The 18,655-nt window shown below is 43.2% G+C and overlaps 1 protein-coding gene across 12 annotated transcripts in view; it reads left to right on the plus strand.

Annotated features, from left to right (window-relative positions):
• Positions 1–18,293, plus strand: part of LOC128769813 (zinc finger protein 521-like) — a 109,432-nt gene extending 91,139 nt beyond the window's left edge. For 9 of the 12 annotated variants that reach the window (XM_053883805.1, XM_053883809.1, XM_053883810.1 and 6 more), the window contains 2 exons: positions 1,152–1,267; positions 17,025–18,292. In XM_053883805.1, the coding sequence (XP_053739780.1) occupies positions 1,152–1,267; positions 17,025–17,054 (146 nt within the window). In that variant the 3' untranslated portion in view covers positions 17,055–18,292. Of the gene's footprint in view, positions 1–1,151; positions 1,268–17,024 lie in introns of all 12 variants that reach the window. The other 3 variants (XM_053883808.1, XM_053883814.1, XM_053883807.1) reach the window with 2 other exon arrangements.
• Positions 18,294–18,655: the final 362 nt, after the last annotated feature.

Genomic DNA, 18,655 nt, shown 5'->3' on the forward strand with positions numbered 1-18,655 from the left:
TGACACTGTTAACATCGGAGTCTTTTCAGTCGGCAATCTCGCAACGATCGGATTTATTCGTCGGCATTTAGGCAGTTTTCTCCGTCCGTTGACGCCTTGCTGTATCAAAGCAGCCTCAATTACACTCCTGCTTCAGTCGGACGCAGCAAGATACGGCAGAAAGCTCCACAGCGGCGGCGTTTTCATGGACAGCGATAATCTGACTGTTGACCTCATTCTGACACAAAGCTTTGATGGAAGTGGGAATATGATCTATGCTATCGCCATATCAAGCTAGTAGCCCTGAATCTACAACAAAAAAACGTGCTGTGCTTTTCAGGAAGCAGTGTTTCTCGTGTTTGTGAGTGGTTAACATACACAATAGATACCAACTGCAGAGAGCTTTTACATAATTCTATAATGTTTTTAGATCATGCATCACTCATTCATCAGACTTGTGCTCAGAAAACTTTTATTTTAGTTGATTTTATTTAGTCATTTAACTGCGATAGCGGCAAGATACCCGCCTGCTCTTAGTTAAATGGAATAATAATAAGTGAAAAGGATTACCCAGAATATTTAATATTATTCTTACTGTTGTACTTGTATTATATATATCATGGGAAAAAAAATACAATGAATTAAATTATTTGAATGTATTGCTCTTTGTTTTTGTCTAGTTTTGTTTGCAAATTAATTTTTCATATAATAATTTTAAAAAGGCTGCAAAAATATTAAAGCTTTTTTTTTCTTTTCAGTGAAAATGTATTCAAATCAGTATTATAATTTGTTGATAATCGTGTTCATTTGTCTGATAGGTTGTTCATAAACTTAGTCAAATAGTTTGTTTCAGATTCATTTCAAGAGGTAATTTTTTTAGTTGTGAGTTTTTTCATTTTTTTATATACATATATACATATATATATATATATATATATATATATAGAGAGAGAGAGAGAGAGAGAGAGAGAGATTTTTTTTACCTTAAAATAATACTATTTAGTTTTTATTTAAAAGGTTTTTTCCATATTGAACATGTTTCCGTCCCTCAGATTATGTAGTTTTTCTGCGTGACAGGTTAATAGTCTGTTGACGATAACCTTTAATAAAACTCCTGTCGCTGCCCTGGCTGACAAACGTTTCTCTTCCTGTGTCCCTCCGTCTCCTGACAGTGTTCGTCCAGGCCAACAAGCTCCAGCAGCACATCTTCTCTGCCCACGGCCAGGAGGATAAGATCTACGACTGCTCGCAGTGCCCGCAGAAGTTCTTCTTCCAGACAGAGTTACAGGTGAGCCTGCGGCGGCGGAGCCACCAGCCCAAAGTGCCGCCGCTCTAATGGCGCACGTGGGCTTACTGAAGCGGGCTTCTATCCCCTCCATCCAGGCCGGGGTGAGACCCGCAGAAGGAATTATTTCAGTCCGTTTCTGAAGCTCATTTGTGATGAGCAAGATATGATTTGATTTGCTTATTAGACCAGCGGAGCACTAAAATATCTGGAATTAGAGGATTAGTGGAATGTGAGTTTTTGAAGAGGTAATTACATACAGTGCCAAGGCAAAAACATGGCGGAGTCAATACGCTTGCATCTCCTCTCCTAATCACAGAGGAGGCCTCGTGGCTAAATGTGAGCTCCGTCCTGCGGGAGGCCCTATCTGCCCTTCAACAAAGTTACGAGTTGGACTTGTGAACTCGCTATGTTCGAGAGATAATCCATTTTCGAGCAATCTTTTTTCCTCCTGGTCCTGGGAGAGCTTGGGAAAGCAAAGGAGATCTTATTATATTGTTTCACCGTGGTCCTGATTTCAAGCCGCTCGCTTCTGTCGGGTTCCCTTCCTGTGTTTCGCGCAAGAAAAACAGCTCATTTTTCGACGTGGCACATGCGGCGGTTGTGATCATTGGTTGCACAACCTGTGACATTATTGGAAGCACTGCTTGTGCGACCACGACCTGCATGTTACGAAGCTGCTACCACACATTTTCTTGGGTTTTTAGCAGAATGTAAGGCGTCGTCCTCCTCTTTTGATCCGATGTTTTCTACATGGAATTTCTCTTGTCCACACAAGATCTCTGAAAACCATACAGTACACACGTGAGGCGCGTTTGTGGCGTGAAAATCCTGAGAAGAATCACTCGTATGAACGTGGTGCAATGACTGAATCGAATGAATCGGCAAAGACATTGGTGACAACTACTCTGTGGTATTCGGTCATTTGAAAGTCGTAAAATTCTGCTTTTAAACTCGATACACTCCCAAAAAGTTACGATGTCAGAACCTGAAAACCCCTGTTTCACGTCGAGCATCTGACTTTAGTGGGCAGTTTTTCTACCTCCCTGAGAAACAAACACAAGCATAACTCATTGATTATGTCTCTTTATTTTATGTACCTCTTCTACCAAGTTGTTGATACATTTTGGACAAGTACTGTTGCTCAACAAATATGTCCCCACAGACCCTGATTAGCATTACTGGGCAGAAGCAGATTTTCATATTAAGGTTCAGGTGTGGAACTCTGCAGCTTGTGTCCGCCTGCAGGAAGGTGAGAAGGATCATTATTTGCTGGTCATTTGAGCTCCACAACCATGAATTAAACAAGTGCTGATCCATGGTCCTGCTGGTCCGCTAAGGCGAGCGTTAGCTAATAAGCCTTGTGCTTCACCGGTCTGCCAACACGCAGCTATTCTGCTGGTGCCAAGGCCTCCCATTTATCAGACGTTTCCCTTCCGTCTTCTGGGGAGTCAGGAGTGTTGCTCCAATGATATGAATATGGAGCATCAAAGAGCCCTGTTGCTCACTTCCTGCTGCTGGGAGGCTATTTAGAAGGCTCTTTGGAGCTTCTCATAAATTAAAATATATTGGATTTGTGTTGCTTTATTTTAGTTTTTTTCAAGTGCAACAAAAGAAAAAATAAAGATTTACTTTTTTTTTTTAGTTTTCATAGTTTTTTTATGAGAGGTATGCCGCAGTATTTTACAAACTTTTTACTTGTATATATAAATCAATGGGTTGAAGTATTCATATTGAAGATTTATTCCACTTCCGTCCTGTAAAAACTTTTAATTAAGTTGCTCGAACATACTGTACCATCGGATATTTTATGCGATAGGTTTATGAATAAATTCTGAATTTATTTGGGGGAAAAAAATGCAATATTTCCACTTCCAGTTTAAGACGACTTCTTAATTTTTAACTGAGGATAAATTATTAATATCACTGCGGCATCTCTGAAGGGAGAAAAAAACTTTATTAAATGTCATATCTCTCCTATTTTGAGATCGTGTTTTACTCTTAATTTTTTTATTTTTATTATTAGTTTTTTTGAACAAGCTTCAAGCAACACTGGGTGCAGTGGAGAGAAGAAGTAAACTTCACCACGGCTCATGACTTAAGGGTGTCTTCTGAGTTTAATGCTGGATTTGTGTTGTTAATAAAATGAAAGAGAGTTGCGATTCTCTCTCTTTTCACATTAACACACCTTGCGAGCAGCTTAGTCATGTTTTGTGTATGGGATCATCTTTATTTTAAGGCACACCTTCTGACCTTTTGTGTATAATTCAGGCCTGGAACAAATGCTGCTGAACAAAGTCTGTTTGTTGTTGTTGTTGTTGTTGTCGGGCAGTTGTCATTTCCCATGCATCACGCTTCAAACCGCCCGGCTGTCACGGGGCCGTCGTTTGTCAGTCCGTCTGAAGTGGAGTTGTCTTCCAGCAGGGCGAGAAGTGGAAGCTCGGCGCTTTATTTTGGAGTTTCTCCCTCTTTCTCCCTGACACTCTGGCCCGTCCGCCGGCTGCCTGGGCTGCTCATCTCTCTCAGTAGTCGGAAAGGTCAAAGGGCCGGTGCAAGCTGGGCGAGGGAGCGGCGAGAGGCAGCGCTGCCGCGGCAGGTAAAGGGAAGCAGCAACGATATTTTATTAATTTGCTGCTGAGATCCTGAAACAGACCAAAGGCTGTGACAGGTATCCGCTGCACCGCTCCGCATCCTCCCTCCCACCACCTCCCCCCGTGAACTCTACCCTGCGAGGGGCTAGCCAATTTTCGCCAGCATGTCGAGATGGATGATGGGAGAGCATCCGTCTAATCAGCCCTCCCAGGACCCCCTGCCCATCCACCCCCCTCAGACTGGCCAGATTGACTGACTCCTGGGCCTGTGTGCCCCAGAATCCAGATTCCAAAGGAGAATAATCTCTCTTGCCCTCGCGCTCTCTCTCTCTCTCAATTTTTCTCTTTCTTTCCCAGACAAAAAATAAGCACCAAGATGCATAGGCCTCCATTCCCACAGAGGGTCTCCAGAGTCCGAGGCTGCAGCGCACAGCCTCCGCTCATGGATCTGTCTCCCTCACCCCATTAAAATATGAAGCTTAGTCTAGATATTTCATGAGGTGCTGATGGGAAGGGCAAGCAGTCTTGTAGCGCAGTCCTCTCGCTGACCCCCACCCAGCCCTCTCCACTCCAGCACATTCCATCTTTCAAAGTCTCTGGTAGCTGTTGGACGACGAGACCACTCCCATTGTTTACTGAATCACTCAACCTCATTACGGCTTATTGCACAGTGATCCTTACCAACCTGCGCAACTCCAGAGGCGCTAGTCTTCACAGAGTCTTTCACTTGAACCACAACTACTTAAAAAATTCAACTGTTTTTTTGGAGGGGGGGGACTCTTGTTGTTCTGGTTTCAACTGCATGATGGTTTAATGTACTTGGTTAAAGGTCCTTTGTATAAGGTCTTTTTATGTGTAGTCTTCACCAAACTATATTCAAAGTACTCACAAGTTATATTTCGGATACAGCCAGTTGTGTTTGAGAGCCAAAAGTGACATCATTTTCTTAAAGCAGCCATAATGCGACAAAGCTAGCTAGTGAAAGCTACGTTGTCTGTTGTTAAGCTAGGTTTCCCGAGCAAGGTTTGCGTTTACTGGAAGAGGACAAATAGAAGAGGAATCCAACTGAACTCAAAAACCAAATCCGGAAACTTCAAAACCAATAGTGACTGAGGAAGTTTGCCTCCAAGAATTTAATTTATATCACATTCTGTTCAGATAGATACTTTATTAATCTCCGAAGAGAAATTCCCTTTTCCATCAGCATGACAGGTGGAAACATTAGAGCAAGTAAAAACAACGAGAAATAGAAATAAAAATATATAACAACGACAGATTCCTACTTGCAGTTTGGTCCAAATGCAAACAAAACAATGGGCCTTTATTAAAGAAATAACAAAGGTGTTATGAGTGAAGAGACCCTGCAGCAGAAACATGATAACAAACCTCTTTGAAAACTCCGGTTGGTTTCAGATACTGTCTCTCTCCTCGTTGCGGAGGAAGCTGAAATTGCTGCTGGTCAGGATTAATTAGCCGGATTCATTAACTGATGAGTGAGTGATATTAGCCGCGGCTTAAATCCGACGTGTCTCCGAGTAGAGGAGCCAACGTTTCATTTCCCTCCCAATGGTCTAAACCCCTGCACACGCCAGTTACCCAGCACTCTCTGACTGGGCACCCAGTGACCCGAGGCCCTGTTTAACAGAGACGGCAGCGCATGTTTTCTTCTGGAGTTTTCCTGTATTCCATTCACCTAACAAGTATTTTCACCTCTTTTTTCAAGTGTTTTTTGTAACACATACATGTTTGTTAAGTAGTAATTATTCTATTTATATTACTCATCTTGTGTGACTCTACAGTTTACTTATTTAATCGACTTATTTTCTTTGTTGTTTACTTTTAAGAGCATCACTTTCCCCCTGATCACATTTATATTAATGATAATATTTGTGGAGGTTATATGTTGTCAATGTTATTATTATTCACATCTGTATATTTCATACTTTATGCTACCTGAAGGTAATACTTATTACTATATTATGTACATACAGTACATATATATACAATTGTATTTGACAAACTAAGTCTAGTATCAGCTGGTATTTTGATTTGATGATTGATTTTTTTCTTTTACCCAAGTGTTTTTTGTGATACATAAATGTTTGTTTCCCCTCAGACTTTTTAAATTGCAGTTAAATATAACAGAGTAATTCTTCTGTTTATGTCACTCATCTTGTGTGACTTTACTTGTTTAATAAAGCGTCACTTTCCCGTCAATGACATTTATAATAATACTAATATTTGCAGTGGTAATACATTGTCAATGTTATTATTATTGACATCTGTACATTTCATACTTTATACTACCTGAAGTTAATACTTGTATATATTATTATATACAATTGTACCTAACAAACGACATGTCTCGTATCAGCTGGTATTTTGATTTGATGATTTGAAGATATATATATATTTTTTCCGAATGATTCCTGGAAGGAGCAGAGGCTTGTAAGTCATGTGTTAAATTGTCCCTCAATGAAGAGCGGCGCCCTGTGTGGCTCCTCTCTCTCTGTCGCCAGGCGCCCGCAGGACCCGCACCTTAATTGGAGCGTCTCTTAAAAGCATTCCTTCAAAGACAATCTGAGATTGCTGGACTTAATGAGTGCTGCGAGTGACAGGAGCACATCTGCATCACGCTCTCCCTCCCACTCAAATGAGATTCTTCTCTCCCTGTGTGAGAGCCATTATTGCCAAGCTGTGACCAATTCCACTCTTTTAATTAAGAATATTTATTGGCTTCCTGGTCACCGGGTCAGTGTAAACAGCCACCTTCATGGAGGACGGAGCGTGAGGGAGACCTGGAATGAGGTTGCGGAGAGTTGAACTTAAAAGTCTCAATGCCGATTTGAAAGGAGGTGGATGTTGTGGTGTAGTTTCTGAGCTAGTTGTATGTCGAGGGTTTGTGTTGGATGAAGCTGTTTCACCTGGTTGCTTCCCAGTGTAGAGCTGTGAGATCGGTCAGGCTGGATTTGATGTTCGTAGCATAAAAGCTCCAGTTTAAAAGGGAACAGGACGAAGCTAGATTCAGAGGAACTTGCTTGTTGTGCCCAAAGATGTTGGTGGTGCACTCAGCTGGATCATCTGGAGCATCAGTACTTACCTTTTCAAGCACAGGATGCCGACTTTCAACACAGTTATTTTATACTGTACTACTTTTATACTGGTCGCCTGGGTTTGCCTGCTGCGACATGGTTTTGAGTGAAAAAAACGCTGCCCGACTGACCTTGTGGTGAATATAAAATTACTTTTTGACTCAATCTTAACTTGATATCACCTCAGAAACAACTTCCTACCGACTTGAAGCATCATTAGAAGGCCTGGGAGTTGTCGTTCGGACAAGCCTGCATCCTATTCCACTAGTGGACTTGGAGTTTTAGGGGTTTCAGTTGTGCAGAGGATGGGCACCTGGGCACTTCAGTCCTCCTTCACATTCCTGGACTCTCCATGAACTTGAATCCTGCTGTGGAGACCCGCACCAAAGAGAAGTGGACCTGCTTCCCCGGGGCTCTTGCCTCGCTCAAACTCGCCTTTGATGTCAAGTTTGTTGGTCAGGCGAGGGTCCAGGTTAGGGTTAGGATTGTTGGCAAGGTCCAGGAGGTTCTGCTCTGGCATCAACTGAGGTTGTATTCTTTGTGTTGTTTTTGTATTGTTGAAGCAAGACTAAGTACTTTCTCGACTATAGGATGAATTTTTTGGCTTGCGAATCCTGGGCTAGAGAGGGATGAGGCGGCGTCACCAAACCTCCTCAGATGGAGCCCCTCCTATAGAAACCAAAACCAGAGTACATTATTATACACAAAAAAGTAAACTTTAACTGCTAAAAAAACTCCCTCCGTGTTGGGGTGTTTTGTTGCGCCTGTCACAAAAACAGCCTGCAGCGTGGAACTATAAAGACAGTAAACATAACCTTACATTTACTCTTGTAACTTAAAGCCCGACTTGTTTCACCTCAGCAATAATGTTCCATGCCACGACTAGACCAGGTCCGAAACTTGTCGCCGAAAGCACAAATTCTTACGTCGGCCCCTGGAGAGGTTCTCACGCTTCCCGCAAACATCTTCATCTGCCAGCCCTGACAGCTTCTCACGCGTTTGAAAGTTGCATATGTATTTTTTGCCTGCTTTTATATGACAACTTGTTTTCTTCTTCATCACCCCAGGTGCTCCGAAATCTGTCATCGTTTCAAAAAGTTGCACTACAAAATAAAAGAACAATGAATTAGGGAGAAAAAAAAATGCGCTTGTGGGGAGGCGTCATTAATATTTAAGCTTATTTATAATTACAGTGTAAACAGAGTTCTCTGCACTGTAAATGGGACATAAACAGCCTTAGATGGCGAGTGATGTTTCACAATAGTGCTGTTCTAGTTTTCGGAGGTGCATCAGAATTAGACAGCATGACAGACCTAATGATCCTGGGAGGATTTTCTCCCTCTCAGTGTGCGAACATGTGTTTGTGTGTATACATCTGTGTGTATTCGTCTTTGTCTTGCGTCTCTCTCCGGGTCTGATATGTGCGTGCAAACACATTGTCTGGGGGGAGACATGACAAAAACTCCCAGAAGCCTTTGAGCTCGGCTTTTTTCTCTCTTTTTTCCTCTGTTGCACCACCAGGGAAAGTTAAATCCAAACAAAGACGACTGGTGTAGTGCGCGACGTTCCGTCAGCGCGTCTCTGCCTCACTTCTTTATTTTCCAAGACGACTCCTTCAATAACTTTGATAAATGCAATTTACTTTCGCAGGAAATTTATCACTCCTTTAATTTGGAGCGTGGCGTAAGAGGCGGACAAAAGGCTGTGGTACTTGTAAGTTGACAAAGGAGAAAGTTGAAAGTAGTGGAGTACATTTCAAAGTATGGTCTCAAATGTATCACATATTCCCACATAATATATATAGTTTTCATATTGTAAAATGTGTTTTATTTTCTTTGTTTTGAATTATTTTTTTGTTTCAAAATTTCGACTAATATAACCTTCATACAAGTTTTTAAAAATATGTATAATAACAAAAAAAAAGAAAATAAAAAGCGAGTAAAGTCGACAGGTGGGTGCATCTAGAAAAAACTTAACTTAAGTGGATTCTGAGCTTGAAATTTTATGTGTGATTAAAAGAAATAAAATAAGCTGTGCGGTTACTTTTAGTTTTTTTAGTTTAGTTTAGTATTTTTTTTTAACAGGTAAATAACAATTTCCTCTTTTTAAACATTTTTTCCTAGATATCATCAGTGATGCTGGAAAAGGAGATTTTAGGAAAACTTTTAGGTACAAAAGAAAAGGTCACATTTGTGCTTTGTATTCTTTATTTTGTGCTTTGAAGTTTTTGGCAATGGCGTTTTAAATGTTCGCTGATCACTAGCTCTTTCGTCCTCATGTCGTTCTGGTTAGCAAGGCTGGAACAGCTTCCGAATACAGAGTACGCCCCAAAAAAAGAACTTTTCCGACACCCGTTCCCGTCATGTAAACCACCCCGATGACCCCCTCGTGTTTGGGCCGGAAATGTAGTGATGTAGAAGCATATCAGACAGCAAACGGAGGTTGGGGGGGGTGTTGTTGATCAGTGAGTCTGGTCTCGGACTGAAGCGGTTAAATGTGAGAGTAATTGTGTTTTGTTTCGGGGACTGACATGTGGAACCCCACGGACCCCATCTCCCTCCCAGTGACAGGCAGAGATCCTCCCCCTTCGCTCTGTCTAATTAGAGGATGTAGCCGAGGGCTCATGTCCCAGGAAGACCCATCCCCCTCCCAAGATGGCTCCCCTAAGAAAGCCCTTAATTGGGTTCTTTAGTCATAGTCTTCATTTTGGCTGGAAAGGCATCTGTGTGTTGCTCTCACCTCCGAATGCCGTTTGTATCACTCTCCTGTGTTTTGGCTCGCTCTCCTCTGCCTTCTCTCGCCGGCCCGCTCTCTCTCTCTCGATTGCTTCGCCCGCTCCCCGTCTCCCACCCTCTCCTCACTTAATGAGGCCCCATAATAACACAGCAGTTGTGCAGTTGTTTTGCTACCTCAGTCAAACAGCGGGATCACTGCATAGCATGTTTCTAGTACCATTCACTTGTCTACTTAGACAGGGTAATGAGTATCATTTGGAGCAACAAAGCACCAGCCCACAGAAAGGGCGCTCCGTCATCTCCGCTTACACCTCAGAAGTATTGGTGTGGGGCCCTAAGACAGCTTATCAAATATTTTAGGCATTTTGCATTTGCCGAGAGGAAAAGGGAACCAGGAAACTACCGGGCTAGCGCCACACTGCTAATGCTAGCGCGTCAGAACCCGCCAAAAAAGGCTTACTGCCGTCTTGCGTTGGTCAAATCTCCTTTTCGTGTGCTGTCTTTGTTGAAGCCAGAATGGTTCGTGAAGTTGGTCGCAGAATAAAAAAAAACCGTCAGGAAGTGAATGCATCACGCCTCGATACATTGCAACGCTGCTACACACGGAGCAGACATTCAAAGTGCTGTGGTCATGACCATGACTCCCGGGGTACCGCACTTCAAACAAGACGGTCTGTTACCAAGGCAACAGCACTGGTTTGTGGCAGCAGAACCGTGTTTGGGGTCAACTCTCCCTACGGCCTGATAAGTGATGACTGTGGAGAATGCCAACTGCCCTATTATTTATTTATTTGATTGTGTTCTTCATCGGCAAAACCAGCCAGCAGTAAGCTTGGCCCGAGGTCAAAGCGCCAAAGGATTACTCCCTGGATGGACTGGTCAACAGTTGGGGAGGCACAAAGGGGATGACTGAGTCGATACTGGACCGAGTTCAACACACCATTAAAGATCAAGGCGGGATGCAGCACTCTTTTTGTTCTCCGAGTCCAGCCTGGAAAAGCAGTAAACACAAGCAGATAACCTAAAATGCTGCCCCTTATTCTTCCCCCTTATCAAACCGACCTCAGTCACGGTAAAAAAGTCCGGCGTTGGGAGACGCTTTCCCTGTTTCAGTATCATTCCGTGACATTCTGCTACGTGTTAATTAAATTCCTGAGCGATGACTACGGCTGTGCAAGAGTCTCGGCGGTTTTGTGCTCACTCCCTGTGCTCCAGATGCAGCAGCGTCTGCACGCGCTCTAGAATCCACATCCTGTAAAAAAGAAAGTCGGCACAGTATGATACTTTTAATCAGCGCTTAGAGGGGAGTGTTTACAGCTTGAACTTCTCATTTTCCGAGTGTTGATAAACTCCACAAATCTCCGAGCTGCAGTTGTTAAAAGTAATTTGTTTGATTTAAGCATTTATCAAAGTAAAGCGCTCGACCTTGTGTTTTGCTTGAATTTCATACATCTTGTGAAGTGATGAATATAGTGGTGAATGAATTAGCAGAAAGTGTGACACCACAAAAAGGTGGTGGTTCAGGCACCTTACAAGGATTTTAGCCGAGGGCATGGCGGCTGCTCTCTGGCTCCACTACCTCTGGAAGTGCTAGCTGCCTTTCCGTTGTGGTGAGACGCCCAGCTTCCCTTAAAATCGGCGGCCATTTTTTTAAACCCTGGGGAGAGGAAGTCAGTCCCATGGCAGTAAGGTATTGTAGCACTATATGCTGACTTCACTCCTAAATATTGTGTATTAGCAGGCAGCTAGCCATCAGCTGAAAACCACGATACTTGACACCATGGATGACACAGAAAAGTCATCAGTTAAAGAGCTAGCACGAGAAATGTAGGCCGGACTAGGCAAACAACCTTTAGTTTTTCGTACCCTTTAGGTGCCAACTATCGTGCGATGTCACAGTCATCGCAGGATAAAGCATTAGCTTAGCATAGCCACTGTACCCTCTTGCTTCGATGGAATCAAAAGGCTTACTGCTCTCGAAGGGGCATGACCGTAGTTTCTCGGCCTGTTACTTTTAAAACAACCAGTGAACTACTTTATTGTTAAAGTCTCAAACAGGTTCTGTATACAGTTTTGACACTTGGCTAGCTTGCTAAAATGGACGTAAGCTTCTATGGTGCTGGGATACACTTAAAAAATGTACGACTACAAATGTTTTCTCGCAATCCACCTGAGTTGGATCTGAGACTTTGCGATTGACTGGTCGTAATGGATTTGCTCTAGAAAATCCAAGGACTCACTGATGCAAGTAGCTGCTAGTTGCTATGCTAATTGTCATCCCACCTATGATACCATTTATCAACCCAAAAACGTTTATCCATTACAGTAGAACATTTCTTAGAGTCACAGAACGACAAATATGGTCACTATCCTTCCAAAATGCAAAGATTCTTTGACTCTTCATCATTGTTAGCATCATGATATGGACCTGTGGATATTAAAAGCTGACATCACGTAAGCCACGTTGCTCACTCAGCTCTAAGAGGTGAAAATGCCTCGGCTGTTTAAGCTCGACGCTCAGTTGGCATTAACGTTAACTAAATCGAGCAACGATTGCTGCTGTGATGTCGGACAATAGCAACATCGCCAGTAATACAGCTGATGAAAGAGAGAACGATAGTTTGCTGGACTTCCGCCGCAGGACTGATGTAAGAGATGCACCTCCGTTGCCTCAGTGGAGACTCTCAACAGAGACCGGAGCAATGGGGAGCGACATAAAGACAGATTACTTCATAAATCAACTCCCTGGACTTGCGTGCACTTCCCCGCTCTCTGCTCCCCGGTAATTATTCCCCATTTTTCTCACCTTCGTGCTTTCTAAGTTCCTCTGACGTGTTGCACCTGTTTGCATGGGTACGCCAGACCCCTACCGGGCATCCCCCCCACCCTTTCCCCATCCACCGCCCCCGAGGGCGCCGCAGTCGGGTGATGTAATCAGATGAAAGTGGTGGTTTAACAGTGGAATTGAGTCCGCCGGAGAATAGGAGACGCAGAGGCTTCGCTGCGAGCCAGTGCGGTGGGCTTCATCAGTGGGTGCATGTTATTGATCAGAGCAAAATTTAATTTACTGGGGAATTGACTGCTGCGGCTTACCTGGACGCTGCTGGTGACCGGGCCCCTGCAGCAGGCCTGTGTGACCAGCAGGCGGTTGGAGTATCAAGGAGGAGATTAAGGGTTGGAGAGAAGGGTGGGGAATGGATCATTGAAGGAACGGCTTTGTTTCCGGGGAGATGCTCAGCAAAATCTTTGACGGTAGTCAACATTTGTAATGCCAAAATGATGGGGACGACAAAGACGCTCTGTAACACCATTGCAACGTTTCGAGGCGCCCAAATAATGGAAGGTGTTTTTTAAACAACTTTTCAATGTGGGTACATTTAATTTTTGTGTCGGAAAGCAGATTGGTATCTTCTACAGAATATTATCTGCTATCACCTGCTTTTGGATCCGCCACAATTCCGTAATAAGAACATAACCAGTCTGACACCCCACACCAATGTCTCTGATGTATTTTTCGGCACATTTTTTTTGAGAATGGTAGTAGAAAAAGAGGGGCAATAGCTTGATACCCGTACAAGCTTTTAGCTAGGAGGGCGTCTGGGCGTCTGCAAAACATGACAAAAATGGACCCCTCATTCTAGACCGTCGCTTGGATGCCAGATGCCGCCATATACCAGCATACAGCGGAGAATCGGGCGTCAATTTTTTCATGTTTTGCAGACGCCCTCCTAGCTAAACGGCTGTGCATGCGTATCCAATAGCCTCCTCATAGTTTCAGCTTGGTGCTTTGCATATTGTTGCAGCTGAGGCAGGTAAACGGCATCACTACGCTGTCTAAAGGGTCAGTTGTGTTTGGTGCTATACTCATGTATGCTTAAAGAAATTGTCTGCATTTCTGTTCCTACATCTGTACCCCACCTTTGTACCCTAGCTCCCACCAACTGGTCATTTCCTCCACTTGGAGACTGGGAGATGTTGTTCACTTCTTGTGGTTAAGCCGTATTTTCTGAATTTCAATCACACGTTTTCATTTACTTTAATGTGACGGTATTCAAACTTGACAAGGATACAGATTGGAAAGTGACTTTTCATATTCCCTCTTTCCTCTCCACCTACGCTCAAACAGTTTATAGTTACTCGGCAGAGTTGAGTATCCGAAGAGATGAAGGTTTTCCCTTTTTTTTCCTATCTCTTTTCCCTCCATTTCCCTTTCGTCTGCATGGATGCCACAGCCACAGAAGTTGTTTAACACCGTCCTTGAGAAAGCCCTCGGTGAGGAAACTAGTGGAATGTTTAAGGAAAAGGTAGAATGCAGTGTGTGTCAGACAGTGCTGGGACATGTGATGGGGTGGGGGGAGCGGTTCCCCAGAGGAGTTATTTTCCCCTCTAATAGCTGTTACGAGCCCTACATTATATCCAAGGAGCAATGTTCCTTTGGGGTCCACACACGAACACACACACCTAGATACCAGCACACAAAGGCATGCACAGTCAGTTGAGCTCAAATTTTCTCTCTGTTTCCCCTGTCTTCAACACACACACACACACGCACACTTTCAGGCCTAACCGCTTTGCTCTCTCCGTGTCAATATCCTGCCATTTGAAGTCACGTACTGCAGGGGCTTCTGGGAGTCACCGCGGAGTCAGGCTGACGGGTAATGGGCCGCATTCATTAATAAGGTTGCCGTGCTGCTGTCCCCCCTCGGCAACGCCAAGGATGTCTTCACCGGGGGGTAGGGGGTTGGTGGAGTGGGTGAGGAAGTAGGGGAGGGAGGTGAGGTGGAGAAGGAGCGATTCCGCAGGGAGTCTCCTTCCAGACTCACTTAAAGGAGCTTTATTTCAGCCAAAGAGTGAAGCAGAGGAGCTGTCCGGGGCCTCCTCGTTTTAGAAAGCGGGGGCCCAGGCGAGTCGCACTAACCCTTACAGGGGTCAAACTCCTGCTCCCCGTCAAACAGCTTATTACCCCACCTGTCGAGAAGTAATCGCCCCAGCTGAAAGGAAAGCTGTCGAGGTGTTTAAACGCTTTTTGCGGAGGTAGCTGGAAGGGTAAAGGAGGGAAGGAATGAATGCAAGCGGAGGCTAATAGTCGTCGCTGAGCGCTGCCGGAGGGATTCTGGAGCAACAGGGTTGAAGTTTGAGAGGAACCTTCTCATTGAGTTGATGCTGTTTCACCATTCAGCTTCTCTGGCGGGTCCAGCGTTGAGCACCGGGATCGGATTGACCTTCACTCTTTCGAGAACTCCATCTGTGGCGTGAAAACTTGCGAGTCCTTCTCCGAGCGGAGCGTGTGACTCGGTTTGGGTCTGTGATCTGTCAGAACCTTGTTAGGCAGCTTTGTTGCTCGTACTTATGCTGGAAACATATGTGTGCACTTGTGTGCGTGTGTGTGTGTGTTCATGCAAGCGGACTAATCACGCGGTGACAGGTGTGTCTAGTCCATGCCAGTTCCGAAAGTCCAAGGCCGTGTTTTAAACAGAGCGCAGCAAGTGGGGCATGTAGTTTGCATTAAAGGGATTAGCAGTCACTTCAAAAGATGACCTGGATTCCGCCCACCAGGGACACCAGTTACACACCCCCCTGGTCCGTACTCCCTTTAAAGAACCTGGCACAGCTGCCCCACTACAACCACTCTAACAATCTGCGTGTGTGTGCGCCTGCATAAATTTGAAAGATGAAACAAAATAGAGTGATACTGTCAGCGTGTTCTCCTGACGCTGTCGCCCGTGCACCCGGGCGTGTTCGCCAGCGACCTCGCCTGCACCCAAACTATTTCTTAACTTTGCTGCACTTGTGTGAGGTATTTGACACCAAGGCACTTGGATACTCAGAGGACTGTGTTCCATCACTCAGTGCCATGTTATGGATTTGTTTCCATGGACACAGCCTTTGATTGCAGGGGACTATTTCAGTTCTCTGTCCAGGGTATAGCCTCATCCCATTACCATAGGATGAAAAAAAAAGATTAATCTCCAAGTCATTTAGCATTATAAATATAGACGTCAGGCTGGATCGCAACAGATAAGAAGAGGAGTCAAGCCCCTATTGAAGAAGCAATTTTTTTAGAATACAGTTTGTCGACAAGAGATTTAGTTTAGTGTTTTTCTTAATGTTATTGTCGTACAAATCAATTCAGAAACTTCCAAACTACAGAGGAAACTAGTGATTTCTTGGGAACAAACTTGTGACTCTCCTTAGCGGTAGCCATGTTGTCACTGTACGTATCTCTCTGAAGGTGTGGAGGAATGTATGGATGGTGTTCCGCTAGAAAGACGGATAAAAAAACATTTTACTTTTAAAATCGACCGCAACAAAAACTGAAACGGTGAAATCGATGCCCAGCATTAAGGCTCGCAGTGTCCTGCACTATTGATAAGCAGTTTTTTGCACCAATTTCCAAAGATAAGTTTGCACGTACTAAATATTTCGCACTGTTTCGAGGCGTGTGCCGCGGGTGGTTCTACCGATGTACTAATAGTGCGTGTGCAAAAAATGTTTAAAGCCAGTTAACCATAAAAAAAAACATGAATTAAGAAGCAAAGTCAGTACAAAAGAATGAAGACTAAAGCAGGTGGTGAATATGATGTGTTGTAGTAAAACTGCACCCTAGAAGCTAAAATATTAGCCGTAAGTTGGTAGTGGCGCTGAATCAGAAAGGCTTCATTAAATCTATCTTAAAAGCTTAAAATGCCATCCAGGTTTAGTTGGAATTTATCAGTTAAAAAATGTATATTTTCCAGAGTCTTAACTGGTTAAATTGTCACTTGTATGAGCAAAGGAATCTTAAAGAAAATGACTGGAGAGGAAAACATTCTGGTTGTCTAAAGAAAAATCAGTTGTTTTTTTTTTGCTGTAAAAAGAGACTGCAAGCTGCCAAAGCTTGGACCTGATGAAAGTTTAAGTATCTCACTAGACGCAGAAACCCAACCGTGGGTCAACGCTGACCCCTGAAAAGTGCCCAGATGATGAAAACATGGTTAAACAACATGGTGAAATATTAAGTTGAAAAAAAAAAATGGTGTGGCTGTTGCAAAACTAACTGGCAGCCAGAACTCTTGGTAGAAAGTATTTCTCTGTAATTATCGTCCAGAAACCCTACGACAGCGTTTAGCCACAACCACACACTTGTTTGATTCCCGTCCGAGCAACTTGGATTTTGATGCTGAAAGCCCCAAAACAAGGGCGTTTCAATGTCAGGATAATCAAAAAAAAAAATAGCGCCAACGCCGACATCTGAGGCAACTTTGGTATGAAAGGTGAATAGTGGGTCATTGTCTGCGGTGATAAAAAGAGTGGAGAATGAAAGAGCCGTTTGATCATCCTGTCTCCCTTTGTGTCGTTGCAGAACCACACGTTGACTCAGCACAGCAGCTAACATGGGTGAGATCAGCGGCACGGCCCAGAACAAGGATCACATGACGCGGAGAATCATGTCTGACCGCCAATTACCGTCAGCGCAGTTTCCCGCTGACCGTCTTGCACTGAACCTGAGATTCAGTCTCACCGCGAGGAACCGCAGCGAGAGTAAAAAAAAAAAAAAGAGAGAAAATAAAAAAGGCGAGGGCTTAAAAAGAACCTGCTCACCGTTAGTGTTGTTAAAAAAAAAAAAAAAAAAAACTTGTGTGTACATAGATTCATGTGTTGCTTACAGCTATATTGCAATCTTATACAGTATTTGCCAATGTACAGTTTGAAGTGTTCCAAAAATGAGTGGGGCTGGACGGAGCGGAGGGAAGGGTCCGAATGAGTGTTAAAAACATCTGACAAGGGGGAATGTTGGCATCAGCATCTTCTGCACATCTGCCGTGGTCCGAGCGTCAGAGTGGGTGTCGTAACTAACCTGCCTGTGTTCACTACTAGTTTAAAAAAAAAAGAAAAATCAGGACACGGTGCGGATATATGCAAACGCAGTGACACAGATTTGGAAGAGTTGTGTTTGGATCATGAACAGAGGCGTGAAACTCCCAAGTGACTCTCAGAGCGAGGGGGGAAATCAGCCCACTGACTCAACCTGTACATTACTATTGTTAATGTTTACCGCTCATCGAAGCCTGGAGATTACTGGATTTTTTTTTAAATGTTTGGTGATATCTTTTTTTTTCCTTTCCATTTTGAAGTTTCCGTCGTTTCAGGGGGGGAAATGTACTCGAACCCACCCGCCCCCCGGCTCTCCTGGAGAGTGGCCGACGACTCGTCTTTGCAGTGTTCTCTCTTTCTGGCGTCAGCTTCAAATAAAAAAAAAAGACAACTCTTCTGTTCTGTAAATCCTTTTTGCATTCATTGAATCTGAGATGCACTTTTGTATGAAACTTCAATGTTTTGACATTTGAATCGAGAACCGTTCGTACACCGTTTACAGGAAATCACCGTCTCCTGCAGCAAAAGGACATTTATCTCTGATGTTATTAAGATGTATTGTACAAATATAGAGTTCTGTATTTGGCAGACCTCCTTTTTTGTGTTGCACATGTGATGGAAATATTAAAAAAAAAAAAAAAAAAAAAAACAGGAATTGTTTTTGTGTGGATTTATTGCTGACTTGTTACTCAACTCCCTGTAAAACTGTTTCCTCACCGGACTGCAATTCATTCATTTATCAATCGCTGCGATCATTTTTAATTCAATAATTTGTATACTTTATTCAAATATGTTTAGTTAGTCAACAATTCCATTCGTAAATATTAGTCATCAGGTATTCTGCAGATCCTTTTTTTTCCATTTTCTCCTATTTTACTTTCACAGCAATTAAGGTATATAAAACTGTTAAAATATTTTAGGCAAATTTTAATAGGATTTCTTGTCTGTATATATATATATATATATATATATATATATATATATATATATATATATATATATATATATATATATATATAAACTAAATAAAAAATACTTTATTTAAATATATATATATATATATATATATATATTTGAGAATATTTTACCAACAAAAGTTTAAAAAATAGTTATTTTTCT

The sequence above is a fragment of the Synchiropus splendidus genome, chromosome 13 (assembly GCF_027744825.2).
Source record: "Synchiropus splendidus isolate RoL2022-P1 chromosome 13, RoL_Sspl_1.0, whole genome shotgun sequence".
NCBI lineage: Eukaryota > Metazoa > Chordata > Actinopteri > Syngnathiformes > Callionymidae > Synchiropus > Synchiropus splendidus.